A 17,903-nucleotide genomic window follows, 5' to 3' on the forward strand; every position below is an offset into this window, starting at 1 on the left:
CTGAAAGAAAATATTTACTGTCACGGGAGGAAATCGCACTTTCATTTCTATGGCCCGTTCTGACAATGTGTTTTTTATTTTGTTTTTTAATACTTCAGAGCTTGCCTTAATCAGTCCCTGAAGGATTTCTATTTTTGTCCTTGACTTTGTGCCTGAATTTCAATGAGTCATGAAAAAGTAAAATGATCACATATGGGTTGGCCAGGTTGTTTTCCTGTCATTGACTATTTAGAGACGACTGTCAGGAGTGATCAGTGAGGATCGTGATCGCTCATCACTACTTACACTTGGATGTCCCAAAGAAGAAGCCTCAATATAAAATTTGGTCGCGAACGGTTGGAATGTCTGACCTTTGGAGAAGTCTGAATTGGACATATACTTGGGCAATAATTTGAATTGAATCCGAACTTTTGAAGAACCCGCGTCTGCACCATTTTCTGAATGGCGCGGGCTTCTCTCTGATACTGAATTCACAGGCTTGGAAGACAAACAAGTGTCAGAATAAATCGACACTGTGGCTTTGACCCAGTTCCTGAGCCAACCATGCAAAGCAAACGTTAATGTTGCCCCCTCCTCGCAGAGAGGGGTCCGCTTTATCTTCCATCGATGTTTGCCTCCGCCGACCTTTTTTTTTTTTTTTTTTTTGGCTCGCAGAAGCCACAAACCTCGGTTCCTATGATCTCGCTGCCCATTTGGCTGAAAGATGTTTGCTGGTCTCCACATGGCTGACGTTCAGTCCTGCTGCTGCTCTCAGAGACAGCACTTATCAGGGAGAGTGAAGCAGACGCACGCCAGACTGATGCCCTTGATTGCTGATAAACTCCAAATTCCGGAGAGGAATGTCTGTTCACATGAGTTCTATCACTCCGACCATATTCTACTGCTGAACTGCGTGTGCTGAGAGACAATAGATTTCTAAATACCTTCTCAAGCAGATAAGTCATTTTGCAAATCCAAATGTAGCGATGAGTCCACGTGAAGACTGAGAGTCTCTGTATTCTTTTGCATTCTAAACAGGCCTCAAGGTCGCTGTGTTCCCAGTCAAACTTAAATTAAAGTCCACAAAATGCATATAGTCTAAACACCTACGCAACAGTAAGTGAATGCAATATAATCTGTGTCGTAGAGACGCAAACAGATCCCTACTTGCGTCCTGTGGTGTCTCACAATGGACTGTTGTGCAGTGAGGTGAATGACTTCAGAGTCATTGAGAGACCTGTGAACCAGAAAGAGATCCAGAGCTCGGGTTTTGCAGCACAAGAATAACCCCCAAGTTTCTCCCTTATTAAATGAAATGATGATTGGCACATGAGGTTGTTTGGCCTGGCGTAGTTGCTGCTGACGGGACCTCCCAGGTTCTCAAACCGCATTTAAACCTTTTGTTTTTTTCCTTACACACATTGCACTGGCTTCAGAACAAACCCTGGGGTGGTGATCTGGTGAGTGACAAGATAAAACTGCTGCATTAATGTCTCGCCGATAGCAAGAACAGCAGGGAAGAGGAGCGTTTAAATGATAAATGGCTTCGTCCACACAACAGCCACCTGCTGGACGCCCAGCAATTATTATTGTGATCAGTCTTTGTCTCATTGCCGGGGTGTAGGTGGACAGCAGCTTCAAAACAAGGCAATGTCTGTGTTCTGCAGAAGCTGCGTGGAAGATAATGGATGTGGAAGGTTTCCATCTGTGAAAAAAATCATGATGACTTTCAGGCTCCCATTTAAATGAGAAGAAATGATGATATTACCAATATTTGGGCTTAAAGTAAAAAAGAACACAAGAACCCATGAGAGGAGAAAGACGTGTTAACAATGACTTTCGTTTCAGGTGTCAACAGCAACATCCTCTACTCATTTGCGGACTCTGCGGATGGATTTTTCTCCATCGATGAGACCACCGGAGTGATTAGTCTGGAGAGGCCTCTGGACCGGGAAGTGCAGGCGGTCTATGATCTGACGGCTCGAGCCAGTGACCAGGGGTCGCCTCGCCTCTCATCCCTCTGCCACGTCGTGATCTCAGTGCTGGACATCAACGACAACCCGCCGGTGTTCGAACACCGGGAATACACAGCCACGCTCTCTGAGGACGTTGCTGTGGGCACACAGGTGCTCCGAGTGCAGGCAGCCAGCCGTGACACGGAAGCTGCAGGGGAGATTTCCTACAGCATCATCAGTGGGAACGAGCACGGGATGTTCAGCGTGGACACACACTCGGGTATGTGTGCGTTCACATGCTCACACTACGAAAAAGTCACAGCCTGTCGGTCAATCTGAGGCCAGATTTTTATTGTTATAAAGAAGAAAGCTAAAAGCTAAATGATGCAAGCTAACTGATGTGATAGCGCCTCTGAGAACCTGTGGGGAGACACTCAGGTGCGAGTAGCACGTCGATAGTAGTGCCAAGTGCCTCTCCATGTCTCTCTATGTCTCTATTTCCTAACAACTTGCTCAACTTACCACTAAATTTTGTACTTCCATGCTTCGACTCAACAACATTTTTCATTTGTTCTCAAGTGTTTTGTTGCAATAGTACCTAGTCTCATAAGACTGCTAATATTCTGTTTTGCACTTATTTTCTGATGAAAGATCTTGTTTTAAATTAAATTTAAATGAGAATAAATTAATTTTTATCAATTGTATTCTAAGTATTATATATATATATTATAATTTTATTCTTCATTTTATTTATTTTTTATTTGTAATTATTAATGTAATTATTGTTTTTAATTTTCTTGTGTCTATTTTCTTTAAGAATGAGTCACAAACAGTTGCCTCTGCTTTAGCCCTGGTTTCTCAGACTAAAAGAAACTGCAGGCACACATTGGGACACAGAACAATAACAAAATAATCATGGTGAAGTCTTATCAACTTTTGTAATGGCCTTCCTTCACCCTGGCTGACTGCTGTCGTCTCCTCTCCAGGTGATATTTTCGTGATCGAGCCACTGGACTACGAGATCTCTCATGAGTACTACATCACGATAGAAGCGACAGACGGCGGCTCGCCTCCTCTCAGTGACATCGCCACCGTCAACATCAACCTGACTGACGTCAACGACAACAAACCCGTCTTCAGTCAGGGCGTCTACACGGCCGTCGTCAGCGAAGACGCCGAGCTGGGAAGAACTGTGTTGACGGTGAGATACTGGAGCACCTTTGACTTTCCTCCAGCCAGCATTCTTTGGTTATCATATCTATTTATAAGTGCTATCATACATCCGCACCTGAAGCTAATCACCATCTGGTCGCTCAGTTAATTTTGGACTTCTGCTCTTCACGCTCACTGCTCTTTGTTCTGATGCCTTATCCGGAACAAATGTTCGTTTAATTAAAGACATTTAATCCCTTAAGCTCCTCGTCCGACTGAGGCACCAAGTCATTGAATGAAGCAACTACTTTTTAAAATACCTCACTGTGCCTGATCTCGCTTCCAAACCGATACTCAAGATGAAAATCACTGCTGGATTTAACCTCTTGAGACTCGCACCATTGTCTGGGGTGTATTTCTGAATTTCTCCAGGGGTTTTATAGAACAGACTGGTTCCTACCTGAAAACTTGGATTGAATGTTTGAAAGATTTGTCTCCCAGCATCTGTACAACTCTATTGCTGACATTCCTTCCTTGTTTTCACTTACATGTCGTGACGTTATCGCATCGTTGGAATGTGGATTGTAATGTAATGAAGATGTTTAAGTTGCATCTTAACTCTGAGAAAATACCAGGTTATTTAGCAAAAATAAAAAGGAGTGGACACCATGTAAAGCTCCAGATTCCCTCTGATAAAATTCAAGTTGCATCTTTTCTAAAACGTCATCTGAGTCATGCAGCTTCATCGACACTCTCAGAACTGCTGCTCCTCCGCATCAAACAAAGCCAACTGAGTTGGCGAGAGCATCTTGTGGGGCTGCCTGAGAGGTGCTCTTGGCATGTCAAACTGAGGGTGGGGGGGGGGCACGCTGGACAGATCACAGCCATCCTGGGAAAACCACTGTTTCTGGAGAGAAGGAAGTCTCTGCCTTTTTGCCTGAGCTGCTGCCCCTGCGAGCAGGCTTTGATGAGCGATACAAAAGAGATTAATTAATGAAATAGAACGTTGTTAGGTTCCACTAATGTGGAAATTGCTCTGTTGATAATGTTTTCATCAGATTAAGTGAGTGCACTTGTCTTGATTCCTGACACATTTTGAATGTTGAATTGATCCGCAGGTCTTAGCTGAGGACGCCGACGGTCCAGCGTACCATAACGTTCGATACTCTATTGTGGACGGGAACAAAGGGAGCCCCTTTAGCATCGATCCCACCAGGGGAGAGTTGAAAGTTGCACGCCAGCTGGATCGAGAGAAAGTAAGTCAACAGCACAAAACCTTGACAGCTTTCTGCTTGTTGGTCCTGAAGGTTTCAATGTCTGCCACAGTGTTGTGACACGTTTCGATAATGTAGCAGCAGGGAATGGCTTTAGTACAGTTGATTCGAAGAGCATGTGTTGAAAAAAACATTACATATATAATAATGAACACCCAGAAATATCAACTTGCGGTTCAAAATGTGACCAGAAAGGCGCCTGCTGCAGGCTAGTTGGGCAGATTGGCGAATTTGGAAGGCCCCAGGCTTGTCATTATTTCTTCACGAAAAAATGATGGCATAATTGTGTTATTTTTATCTGAACTGTGTTGGGATTTTAGAGTAGTGGATCACTTCAAGAGACAGATCCGACCTTTGTCTGCATCATGAATTTCTTAAAGAATGCTCTTCACCCTCCAGACGTCAGGATACACCCTCATGGTGCTCGCCTCAGACAACGGGGTCCCTCCTCTCTCCAGCAGCGCTGTCATCAACATCGACATCTCAGACGTCAACGACAACCCGCCTCTCTTCTCCCAGGCTAACTATAGCCTCATCATTCAGGTGAGGAGAGAAATAGGTCGGGGCTCGATTAGAGCTGCCGGGAGTGAAATTGAGATGGAGAGAAAGATGGTGAGCGAAAGACGGAGGGGGAGGAAGTGTTGAAGTAGACAAAGGATTAACGTGGAAGAATAATGAAAGAGCATGAGCTGAATATCAAGCGGAAGGTGAGGAGGGTGGGACATGAACTGTGGAGCATCATTTGAAGAATGGAAATCAGGAAATGATTTGTGTGGCAGGACTGAGGGAAGGGGGAATATAGAGTGAGATAATGATTGCCTGGACTCCTGGAAATGAGATGACAAATGATTTTTATGTTCTCCTGTCATTCTTTTGAGAAAAGAAACAGGTGGCAGAATATGAGAGGGCAACAATGGAACAATACATGATGTGGTTAATTGGAAGGAAAGATTTTATCCACTTGCAAAGTCAAATTATTATCAGTTAAATTGTAATCCATTGAGGTTCAGTTTGAAAACAAAACATGGTTTTTGAGAAGAGGTATAATGAGAGGATTGAAAGCAATATTATGAGGGGGACAAAAGGGCTTTTCAAACAAAATACACATAATTGTGGTCAATAATGCTTAAAATTAAATAAAATTTGGCATTAAAAGACAGGAGAGGAAACAGTAGAGAAAAAGAAAATATAAGGAAACAAAATACGGGATGATTTAGTTGAGTGAAATAATACGAATGTAATATTGCTTTGTATTAAAATGGTACATTTAAAATGAATGTTCCCCTTAAATTGTAAGTATGTCAACAGTAATATTCCACTCCTATGTCTCTATTTTGTGTTCAATATTTGAGACAAGGCATAAAAAAGAATCCCTTAGTCGAAGAAAATACAAGCACACAAGAACATCAATTCATGGTTTCAAGATTGATGCTATTGCTAAACAATTTATTTCATTATTCCAACATATACACAAAATTCTGACCATCTTCGTCTTGTCATTTTGCATTCTGTAGGAGAATCGACCCAAAGGCACCAGTGTTCTTCAGCTGATGGTCACCGACCGGGACGCCTCTCACAACGGTCCACCTTTCACCTTCACCATTGTGGATGGGAACACGGGCGACGCTTTCCAGATCAGTCAGCAAGGGGCTCTAATTTCAACAGGCTTGTTGAAGAAGCAGAATAAAGATAACTACCTACTTCAAGCACAGGTGAGACTCATTTCAAGTGGTTTTATTGATTGAGCTGTCGAGTCGCTGCGACGGATCTCCTTCTTGGATTCCCCTGCCTGTGACACTCTCAGGACTGATCGATGGACTGTCAGTTTTTTCACTAATAATCATAGTGAGGCTTTTTTATCTCTGACTGCCATCCCACTTTAGTCATAATAACAAAGGTCTGCTGCAGATGTGTCACCTGAGAGGCGAGGACGGCGTGTGTGGGCAGTTGATGTTTTGTAGCTCAACAGAGATTGAGTCATAATATTTATGCTATGAGAAAACAGAACAGGAGTCTGTGTTGAATCAGGACAAGTTTATTTGAAACTAAATTACTGTTCTGGTGCTCAGGTGTCGGACAGCGGCAAACCTCAGCTCACCTCCACGGCCTTCATCAGCGTGCGTGTGATTGAGGAGAGCATCTATCCTCCGGCCATCCTCCCGCTCGACGTCTTTGTTTCCACCGCCGGCGACGAATACGCAGGCGGCGTCCTGGGAAAGATTCACGCCACCGATCAGGACATCTACGACACGCTGTCCTACAGCCTGGCGCCGTCTTCTGGCAACGCTCTGTTTTCAGTCTCCGCCTCCGACGGTAAAGTCATCGCCCTGCAGCCACTCGACGTCGGACACTACCCTCTCAACGTCACAGTGACGGATGGACGCTTCACCACCGCGGCCGACGTGAACGTGCACGTCCGGCAGGCGACACGCCACGCGCTGGACAACTCTATCGCGGTGCGCTTTGGGAATATTGCGGCTGAGGAGTTTATTGGAGACTACTGGCGCAACTTCCAGAGAGCTCTGAGGAACATCGCAGGTGTGAGGAGGAGCGAGGTCCAGCTGGTGAGTCTGCAGGCTTCAGAGCAAGGAGATCTGGATGTTCTGCTGACTCTGGAGAGGTCTGGCACCCCGTACCAGTCACAGGAGGTGAGCGATCATTAAACTAAGGCCAACAAAGTTCAAATGTTGCCAGTGTGTTTTTTTTCCACAATATTTGTGTGCATATTATTATTTTGATTCCAGCGAAGATCCTCATTTTAAAATGCTTTTTTCCCTTCAGGTTGTTTTTCGGAAGTTGAATTCCTCCGCCGCGGTGATCGAGGAGATGACTGGTGTACGGATTTTAAGGGTGGTGCAAAAACTGTGTGCCGGCTTGGACTGCCCACTGCGCTTCTGCGATGAGGTCGTCACGCTGGACAAGAGCACCATGTCCACTCACAGCACCGCTCGCCTCAGCTTTGTCACCCCGCGACACCAGAGAACCGCCACGTGCCAGTGTGAAGGTAAACTACCATGATACTCTCTCACTCAGAAGTGGCCCATCTAACGCGTGTTTGGCGCCCCCTAGGTGGAAAGTGCCCTTCATTGAACACCGTGTGTGAGAACAGTCCATGTCCCGAGGGGATGGAGTGTGTGGCTGATGCCAGGGAGGCAGTGTACAGTTGCGTGTGTCCAGAGAGCCGAACGGGCAAATGCACAGGTAAATATTCCTGAATTTAGTACCTGCAGTTCTTGTTCTGATGCTGTTTTGTGGCTCAACAGATGGCCACTCGCTGACGTTCAGCGGCAGCAGCTACATCAAATACCGTCTGATGGAGAACGAGAACAAGGAGCTGATGAAGTTGTCTCTCAGGCTGCGGACGTTCTCCAGTCATGCCACCGTCATGTTTGCCAAAGGAACTGACTACAGCATCCTGGAGGTGCGTTGATTGTATGGTAGACAGAGCTCAGTTTTTAACACTCTCACATGAGCAATTGCGGGAATGTCGTGGCAGCGTGGAGAAAAAAAAAGGCTATTTCAGAACTGGGAGGGAGGCAGTCAGCTCTTTTCCACGCATTCCTGCAGCCCTTTCCCACAGACTGAAGTCTGCTGAGCAGCATCTATAAAAAAGTCGATCTAATTTTCTGTCCAGACTGAAAGAATCCATGATGACACGTTATTGCTGCACATTGTGTTTAACAGTTGGGTGTGCTGTCACAATCACTCATCCCGCTATTGTAGCTCAAAACAAACTGAAGTCTGAAAAACAAAGACATGGCTGCAGTCATCCGTTGTTTTAAATTGAACCCTCGTCCCTGTGGAACAGATCGTGAACGGCCGTTTGCAGTACAAGTTCGACTGCGGCAGCGGACCGGGACTGGTGTCGGTCCACAGCGCTCAGGTCAACGACGGCGAGTGGCACACCGTCTCTCTGGAGGTGGACGGGAACTACGCCAAGCTGGTTCTGGACCGGGTGCATGCAGCGTCCGGCACAGCGCCCGGCACCCTCCGCACCCTCAACCTTGACAACACCATATACTTCGGTAGTCACGTCCGCCAGCACTCGTCAGCGCGGCACGGCCGCAACCTTCCCATCACCAACGGGCTGCGGGGCTGCATCGAGGCCATCACTCTGAACGGCCAGGAGCTGCCTCTCAACACGCAGGCTCGCCGAGCCCACGCCGTGTTGGAGGACATCAGTGACGTGAGCCCCGGCTGTGCCCTCACCCCTGCCGAGAGTTGCTCCAGCAACCCCTGCATTAATGGAGGACTCTGCACATCACTGTCAAACGGAGGTACAGTCTCTCTCCTGGTGCTAACACAACTTCAGTTTTGCACGTAAAACACAACTTGTTTTAGCTACAACTTTTGCCATTTCAAATTGACCCTATCCAGGAAGAAAACTACTTCTTCATCTTGATCATTTCAGATCTAATTTTTGATCTTGAATTCCCAGGCTACTTCTGCAAGTGTCCCGCCTCCTTCATGGGAACCCACTGCGACATTCCTATCAGCCCCTGCTCCTCCAACCCCTGCCTGTACGGCGGCACTTGTGTGCCACGTGCTGATGACTTTTACTGCCAGTGCAGAGGGCAGTACTCTGGACAGAGGTAGGCTACCGTGTGTCGCCGCGTGGTGTCGTAGGTCGCTCGTGCAAAAACAACATCGAAGCATTCATATGCACATTGTGGAGTGATGAATCACACACCCATTTACTTCATGTTTGTTCATAAGTCATTACACTTTGGACTTTCTGAAAGAGGGTAACGACAAGCTCTATTTTAACCTGAGCTGCATGTTTTGTCTAGATGTTTATTGATATAGAAGTCAGCATTATTATTCTTCCAAACAACTTTTTTTCTAAGCCTATTAGAGTTTCTTTGTTTCTGGAATTTGACCCACTTTACTTCAAAATGCATCTCACTGGTTCGCCCTGCTTGATTCCAGGTGCCAGTTGGGTCCGTACTGCAACGACAACCCATGTAAAAATAGTGGCAAGTGTATCGACAGCCTGGACGGTCCGGTCTGTGAGTGTGAAGCAGGTTTCCAGGGAGACAGGTATGTCCTCTCAAAAGATGAGTTCAGGCTTGACTGGTAGCACACGTGACCTGAGTCCTCGTATCAATTCCCTTCAGGTGTCTGAGTGACGTGGACGAGTGTCTGAAGAGCCCGTGTGAGAACGGGGGTCAGTGCCAGAACACATACGGCTCCTACAAGTGCAACTGCTCGCTCGGTTTCAGCGGGCCGACCTGCGAAGTCCGCTCCCCATTCCGTAACGAAGTCTCCTCCAACTCTTGGAACATCGGCCTGGAGGAGGTGATCGGCATCGTGGTGTTTGTGTCCAGCATCTTCATCCTAGTCCTGCTGTTCGTCATCATCCGCAAGAGGGCGTGCCACAGCAAGTCCAAGAGCGATGACGACAAGCACGGCGGCGGCTCCAGCGTCCCCCACTCCTTCCTCCAGAGACCTTATTTCGACTCCAAGTTCAACAAGAACATCTACTCAGACATCCCGCCTCAGGTGCCCGTGAGGCCCATCTCGTACACTCCCAGCATTCCGAGCGACTCCCGGAACAACCTGGACAGAAACTCGTTTGAGGGCTCAGCCATCCCTGAGCACCCGGAGTTCAGCACCTTCAACCCGGACTCTGTGCACGGACACCGGAAGACTGTCGCCGTGTGCAGCGTCGCCCCAAATCTGCCCCCTCCGCCTCCATCAAACTCCGTCTCAGACAGTGACTCAATCCAGAAGCCCAACTGGGATTATGATTATGACGGTGAGTCTGCTCGCACCTCGTACTTTACTTGTTGTCTCACTCTGCTACTCTTTATTAAAGCTGCCACTGATAACTGCTTCTTAACAGCGACAGCCTCTGAACCCCCTCATAAGATAGTGACACAGGATTCTAAGCCTGAAATTCTCGCCACTCAAACAGGGAGTTCTCCTTGCCATTATTTTCAAAGTCAACTCTTGAAAACTTTCATTTAAACAAATAATTATCTGCAGAGTGCAGACCTTGGCAAGCAGCTCATTTCCACTATATCATGACTTTCTCTCTTTTATTTTTTCTCCTATGTTCTACACATGTGTAACTGGGGTGGATTTTTTTCAGCTAAAGTTGTGGACCTGGACCCGTGTCTGACAAAGAAGTCCGTGGAGGACAACGTGTGCCACCCCTTCAACACCAGAGGGAGCATGTCTGAGGTCCATTCCCTCAGCTCCTTCCAGTCGGAGTCGTGCGACGATAACGGTAAGTCGTGGTCCGACTTGTGACGGAGCTGATTGTATTGTCATGTAGTTTGATGCAGTGGAATCTTGCTAACACTTTCCTTTGCATGCTGAGAGTCAATGCTGGTGACTTGGTCACGTCTTCTTTTCTCTTTCCTATCGCTGCGGGGCTTCAGCTCCTATCTGGATCAAATCGGTCCACAAATCCAGAACCAGGTTTTAAGCATGGTGGTGTTTCACTGTAAGTCCTCAGTCACCGCTGGTACAGACGGAAGCAATCACAAGCGTGGGCATAAAACGATTGCTTTTTATTCTTTGCATCCGATCAGAAGTCCCTCATGTTCACCTCCACCTGCATGCCCTTCTCTTATGGTTTCATTTTTCTTTTCAATCTAAGCCTCAAAGGGATGTTTGAAGCAAACATCCGGGATCGTGCCTCGATGGTATTTTCCAAGCAAATGTTTTTCTCTCATTTCATAAACGCCCGTGTCATTACCGTGAAGTCATGATCATTACAATCCTCATGACATCCCATTCGAGCTCATTGAGTCTGAAATTAAATGCTCCCGATTACAGGTTTACGTTCCTTCATTTCCTCCTTGTTACCGCAACAGTCCTGCTTGAGATGTTAACTCTGCAGCAACCATCTGATTCTTCCATCTGTATTGTTGGTGTTGTGTCACTCTTCACCCACTGTGCTCATCCATTGCCCCAATAGTCTCCATCCAGAAAGGAAACATCAAGGACAGCAGTCTTGTAGTGTTGTGACCTGCGCACACCCTCTATTTGTTGTGTAGTTGTGGAAGCCTTTGTGCTAACTATAGATCTGTGTCCCCTCTCACAAGCCTCCATAGTGACAGTTATTCACCTCGTCAACTCTGTTGTTGACTCGGTGGAAAGAGAAGGTACCTTTTTTTTATCGATTCTTTCTCCTGTTAGTTTCTGTCCTTGGTGTTCAGGATGTGTGGTGATGACTCTGCCACTTCCTTTCATGCACAAAACTCAAAAACTGTCAACCAATCTCAGGGAAAAAAACAGAGAAAGTAGTTATTACATTATGATTGCAGTCATTATTTTGGATATTTATATGCTATGTTGATATATTTTTAAACTGGCCTCTCTGGTACATGTGTATTTTAACAGGAAGCAAACAGCACTGGCCTTTGGTGACAAAACTACCTTATTTTTTTCGAGGACAATCCACAAGATGCACCTCAAGTGGAGTAGGCACATGAAGAGTTGTGAGTGATGTCTGTGGTGCGCCCCGATAATCTCATCGCAGCACAACACTCACATCAAGATTCAGTCCCACCACAGCCCTAAAAGCTCGTCCTCTAGCTTTCACACTTGATAAAGCAAAGGCGAAACATCACAATAACTTAAAATAGGTGGATGGGATGACGGTGGTCTTGGCTTTTTTAACGGAAAAATCATAATTACGTATGCCCCCGTGACCAAGTGAAGACGGTGAAGACTGAATGACATTCACTTCTCAGGATTCAACGCTAGCCTTTGTTATTGTCGTAACTACGCCCTTTGCTTCTTTGTTTCTTCCTTCTCGATTGGCTACTTTCCGTTCCACATCACTGTTCAAGTCGGGCGCAGTTGGCTCTCCCAACACACGCAAAGATTGTTCATCGTAAATGCAGAACGTCTATCATTCACAACCGTTGAATTGGAGCCCATCATGAACACAAATTCACACTTAGCACACCTCAGACCACGGGATCGTTCTATAAGATTAAAAAGATTATTGGGTGTTTGCCATCCACAGTCAAGAAGGGGCCAAATCGGGGCTAAAATAGTCAGTTTATCGTTGCATGTGTGTGCCATGTGCCTCAGATCAACTCCAAGAAGCTGATGTATTCCGGAACTAGTTAGCGATTTGTTTGTGGACAAAACCATGGTCTCAAATTGTGAACCAATCCATGAACATTAAAGTCGAAACGTCAGAAACTTACGTTCGTAATTCAGTGTATTTACCTGAAGAAATAACTAGCCATACTGTTACTGAACATGTCATAGAAGAGTCACCTAGAAAGGAAATGTTTTGATCTGAGTATTTGGTCCTTGGTGACTGAAGTGGAAACGTCCATCAGTGTTCTTGAGAAATCTTCATCCTCCCACGATTCGAATTGGCCTCAACATCCTGTCGTGAAAGAAACTGGCTCACCAACCTGTTCAGACTCTAGATGTTTCATCCATGTCCATTGGCCTGATGGTCCTCTGCTGTCCGATTCTAACTCCACATGTTCTCTTCTCTCTCCCCTGCCTTCATGTAAAGAGTCTTTTTTGGCTCATGAACCCAAGAACTCAAAAGGTGACTTGATTCATCGCTGTTTGCTTGCTCTGTGATGGCACCGACCCCCCCCCCCTTCCCGCTCCCCGACAAGCCACACCCACTTAACACACTTCCACTAACAATAAAAAGACAAAACGCTGAGGGTTTTACTGCAACCTTGCATGATGCAGGAGTTTTTTGTTGCGCCGTTTAACTACTAACCGTGTGCACTGACGTTGTCCTGTATGCCGCGCTACCAAACGCACATCATTTTTTTTATCAACCCTTTATTTTAAATTGGAAGCAATAAGTGTGAAAAAGCATGAGTTTGTTTTTAGTACCGTGTCAATCCGCAAATGCTAAATACGCCATTTGTTAAGTAGCTTACTCTCGCTCTTCATTTAAAATCCCGCTTAATCGTTCCTGTCTAATTCAACGCCGTTATTAGTGTTTTGTTTGGAAATCCACTAGTGAGCAATTAGCAGTTCAATTTAGCAATTTAGGATGAGCAACTTAGCAGAGTAAGGGTTTGATTTGACAAAGACCCTCCTTCTTAAGCGTCTTACTGAACGCCATTTAGACACTCATGAAAATGGAGTCTGTGACTCACTTTGTCTTGATGCCGCGAATGAAGCCAGATGCTTTTCTGCCCTGTTTCTGTATATTCAGAGCAGTGGTGCAAACGGATGCCACACTGTTTGACAAATAACATGTTATTTACCGGATGAGCTTATGACTGTCAAACTACGTCACATAAGGGGCCAACAGTTTAAGAGCGGTCCAAGTTGTCGATCGGATAAAAACCTTCTTGTTTGACAGGAAGTCCGTCTCCTTCTTCTAGTCTTTCCTGAAACTCTTTTCTGTCTAGATGAATTTTTCAGAAATTCCCAGGTTGATTGTTGATATACAACACTGCAACTTTGTGCGCTGGCAACACTCAATCGAGTTTGTGGTGCACTTTAAATTTGAATTGAATTTGATGCTAGTGACACGCGTTTAAAGCTCTTGCGGGCCACATAAGATGATCAGTCGGACGAGCCTTGACTGTGTCCTGAAATGTCGCTCCCCTGCTGTGTTGTGATGTCATAACTGGTGTTGCTGCATGGCGAGTATTAACATCGAGGTGCTCAGCTCACCAGCCTTCACAACACTGACTTTGTGCTCCTCATAAACAGGATACCACTGGGACACATCTGATTGGATGCCAAGTGAACAACTTCCTGGAATCCAGGAGTTTCCACAGTATGAGGTTGTGGAGTCGCCGGCGCCCTTGTACAGCGACCAGAGCGCCATCGACACCGACTATTATCCAGGAGGCTTCGACATCGAGAGCGACTTCCCCCCACCCCCTGAGGATTTCCCCGCCAACGACGATTTGCCTCCGCCGCCGCTGCCGGAGTACGCCGACCGCTGTGACACGCTGCGACCAAGAGATTTGGACCACGACTCCGCCTCTGGTGTCCGCCAGCGCCCAGCGCTGCCCCAGCTCTACAGCCTCAACCAGTACCTGCCGCAGCACTCGTACCCGAGCGACGGGGTTGACACTGAGGGTCAAGGTGCCACCTCTACCTCTGCCAACACCACGCCCGCCTCCACCATGGGCGCCGGCGGCTTCAGAGCAGGCAACCCCCTCGGTTGTAGTCGGGACTTTGACTCCTCAGGTTTGGACAACATGTCCCTGTCTCTCTACACGTCCACAGCCTCGTGCTCGGACATGTCGGCGTGCTGTGAGGAGTCCGAGGCCATGATCAGCGATTACGAAAGCGGCGACGAGGGCCACTTCCAGCGGCTCGCCATCCCGTCGCTGGACTCCCAGCAGCACACTGAGGTCTGACACTGGATCCAAACAAAAGTGCCTGAAACCCACCTAGTCCTTGACGCCGCCGGCAGTCCCTCCAGGAGCTTACCGTTGCACTAAATTTCACCAACGTTAATCGCAGTACACAAAACAAAATCAAGCACTACATACGATACATTTGGACGAAAACATGATTTTGGTGGAATGGCAGTGGAATACGCGATGAACATTTGATGATGACGTGTTGCGGTGCAGAATACGTCAAAGGTCCTCGCTACATCATGATCTACCATTAACAATTTTCCAAAATTTTTGCTATGCGAACGAAAACAAGTGTGATTCATAAGAAAGTTACTGAGTCGACGGCAGAAAATCATGTTGCAAGTTCTACTTGACTCTTATCTCGTGGAAGAAATCTGGAGGGACTGGCCATCACACAGTCCGTGTCTCGAAAACATTCACACGTACGATACATTTAAGTGTCGAGTTGTTTCATCCTGCAGAGTAAAAAAAAAATACGGTTCTGACTCTGTCAAAATGGCGGTGCCATTATCTGTCCTCGTGCAGGAAGTTGATTGTCTGACATCATGGAAAAAAGAATAAGCATTTCAAAAGTAAGTGTTTTATATGAGTCTTTGTTTTCATGTGAATTTTACTGTACAGTTCTGATTTCAAAGGTGACTAGGTTTTGTAGATATTCTATGATTTTATTTTTTTGAGGAGAAAAAAAAGCGTGATATTATCAGCCTTACTGTGTGTACATCCCAAAATAATAAAAAAAAAAAAAAAAAAAAGAAAAAAAGGCGGGAAAAGCTCGGCTTTTCTCATCGAGATGTACTAGTAACATTTCTTGTCCTCTTATTTTCAAAAAGGGTCTTCAATGAACGACTGCATATTCTTGTGTTGTTGCTTTTTTTTATTTTATTATTTGCTTGTTTGTAAATTTTGACTTTGGAACCTCTTTATTTTTCCACCAAGAAAACGGGACCCAATATATTTATAGTTGAGAGTTCTCCATGGACACAGGTGTTTTTCAGGTGTCTGTGTGTGTGAGCAGCGCTACCGTCTTGTTAAGATTTTTATCTGCCACAGGCTCACGCTTTCCTACTGGCAATAAATTATTCCTAAAAAAAGAACGTATCTCGTCTTTTTTGTGTGTTGCAACTCAGTAATGGAGAGGTTCTAGACCAGCACCGACCATGCAGTCAGGCATCTGGCTATAGGCCCTCGGACCGCCTCTTGAGCTGCTGAAATTTGGACCCTAAATAGACCTGAATTCCGATGACACAACATTGTCAGCGGTGAACTTTTCATGGCTACTCTGATAAAGTTTCTAGAGGGATGCACTTACTATTCATTAAACAGTTGCTCAGAGCCAGGGATAAAAGCAATTTGAGGGGGTGTCCTCCAAAAACAAGGCTTCATGAAGCTTCATCAAGGCAGCTGGAGAGACAAACTAAATATCCCAGCTCACCAGGCGGAGGGTCGAAGGAGGACGACAACACAGCAAGAGGGAGACGCTGCATTTCATGTGACATGGCCTCCAGCGACCCACTTGGCTGAGATTTCCCCAGATTTTCAAGCCTCCCCACACTTTTCAGTGAACCCACATACAAGTGACCCTTATGTTAAGTTGTCTCAGCCTGTGATTTTGTTTGAAAAATAAAAATTTTGAGAAGCAATTTGTTTGAAATCTGAATCGATTTTTCCCATTACAATGAATGGAAAAAGAAAGAATGCGTTCCCAGCCTTAAAATAGTCTTTTGTAGGAGTGAATGTAGAGTGTGTGCTGCAGGTGGCTGTTCCTCTATGTGTGTGGCCGCTGCATGTGGGAGGGGTTGCCGAGTGAGTGAGGTCTCTCCAGAAGTGAAGAGGTGCCCGGTGCGTGTCCAGCTCTGAATGTGCGCTTCTGTGCAGTTTGGCTGTGACCAAGTCATAAACCAAGTCACGCTCTGTCCCAGACTCGCCTCATCCCTGTCCCAGCTCCAGCCCACAACAGGACATCAAACCCTGGAGTGAGCGCTCCAGCACCTCCCCTGTGACACTCTACCACGGTCCAGTGTGGAGACAGGAAAGGTTTTACACCTCAATATGAAGAAAAAACAGTCAGTAAATGGAGCTAACGGGACACGTCTGCATACAGAGGCTGCGTTATACACAATAACAAAGCGCCTCGTGGGTCAGCTGATAGGTCTGCGCACATTATGTTTTTTCTGGCTTTTTTGCGGGCATTCAAGTTCTGGATTTTCTTTCAAAAGCCAAAGCAAGAAAATCTCAAGATTTTTGTTCGAACTCCGATTTGTTCGAATTCCGGGACATTCGAAAACTGAGGTACCACTGTATATATTTTTGAGCAGCATTCCACCAATTTAAAAGATTATTTTGTTTTATTTATTTAACTCGCTTACACCTACACCAAAAATAAATAGTAATTATAATTAAGTATTAAAATATTGAGTATTGAAATTTAGGAAATATGGCGAATGGTGAATTAAATAAATGACACTAAGCTTTTACACCAGCGTCACTGGCGAATGACGTCAGTCAATTGCGACTCCTTTAGCTGTAGACGTGTTGTTTTGTTAGCTTCTTACTGTTACAAGACAAGAGCTCAAAACTCGCTCATGATAAATAATAACAATATAGTAAGTAATATATATAAATAATAATAAAAGCCGACTTTCTTACGAGAGCAATTCGTCAGGAAATTCAAACTTCATTCAAACGATACATTCGTGTTTCGACATTTTCGAAAACAGGCAAGTAAATGTTACCAAAATGTTGCTCCTTAGTTTAAAACAACGACTACGAATTAACAAAAAAATGAGCTTGTATTTGGAATCTTTCAGAAACGTATATTTCCAGTCGAGTCCAATGTCCGCGTCTGTTTCGTTGCAGTAGTGATTATCGGCCAGACGATGGCAGCATAACACAGGTAAGAAGCGCCGTGTCTTCCTTCAGACTCAGAAGAACTGTATTAAACCCAAGGGAAATTGTGTTTGTAACGTGCTCTGTACGCAACATATCACAATAAATTAAGTGCAAAAAAAAGCGATACAAAAGATCTTAGAAAAACAATGTGCAACAAATGCAGTTCAAGAACAGAAAATGTGCCAAAGAATCCTTCACTGTAGTTTTGTTTCAGGGACAAATTGTATGTTTTTATTGCTACAGGAAGAAAGGACGTCCTGTGGCGCTCGGTCTTTGACTTGGGCAGTCTCAGTCTATTGTACGTGTGCTTCTGTGTTGGACCA

The 17,903-nt window shown here is 45.6% G+C and overlaps 1 protein-coding gene across 11 annotated transcripts in view; it reads left to right on the top strand.

Moving 5' to 3' along the window:
* fat1a (FAT atypical cadherin 1a) overlaps positions 1–15,785 on the top strand; it is a 63,449-nt gene extending 47,664 nt beyond the window's left edge. For 2 of the 11 annotated variants that reach the window (XM_053858105.1, XM_053858107.1), the window contains 16 exons: positions 1,828–2,214; positions 2,921–3,135; positions 4,205–4,342; positions 4,760–4,903; positions 5,875–6,072; positions 6,430–7,008; positions 7,142–7,364; positions 7,430–7,561; positions 7,624–7,781; positions 8,169–8,637; positions 8,799–8,952; positions 9,290–9,400; positions 9,478–10,118; positions 10,455–10,592; positions 12,855–12,890; positions 14,027–15,785. In XM_053858105.1, the coding sequence (XP_053714080.1) occupies positions 1,828–2,214; positions 2,921–3,135; positions 4,205–4,342; positions 4,760–4,903; positions 5,875–6,072; positions 6,430–7,008; positions 7,142–7,364; positions 7,430–7,561; positions 7,624–7,781; positions 8,169–8,637; positions 8,799–8,952; positions 9,290–9,400; positions 9,478–10,118; positions 10,455–10,592; positions 12,855–12,890; positions 14,027–14,685 (4,382 nt within the window). In that variant the 3' untranslated portion in view covers positions 14,686–15,785. The other 9 variants (XM_053858106.1, XM_053858108.1, XR_008414002.1 and 6 more) reach the window with 8 other exon arrangements.
* The last annotated feature ends 2,118 nt before the right edge of the window (positions 15,786–17,903 follow it).

The sequence above is a fragment of the Synchiropus splendidus genome, chromosome 2 (genome assembly GCF_027744825.2).
Source record: "Synchiropus splendidus isolate RoL2022-P1 chromosome 2, RoL_Sspl_1.0, whole genome shotgun sequence".
Lineage (NCBI taxonomy): Eukaryota > Metazoa > Chordata > Actinopteri > Syngnathiformes > Callionymidae > Synchiropus > Synchiropus splendidus.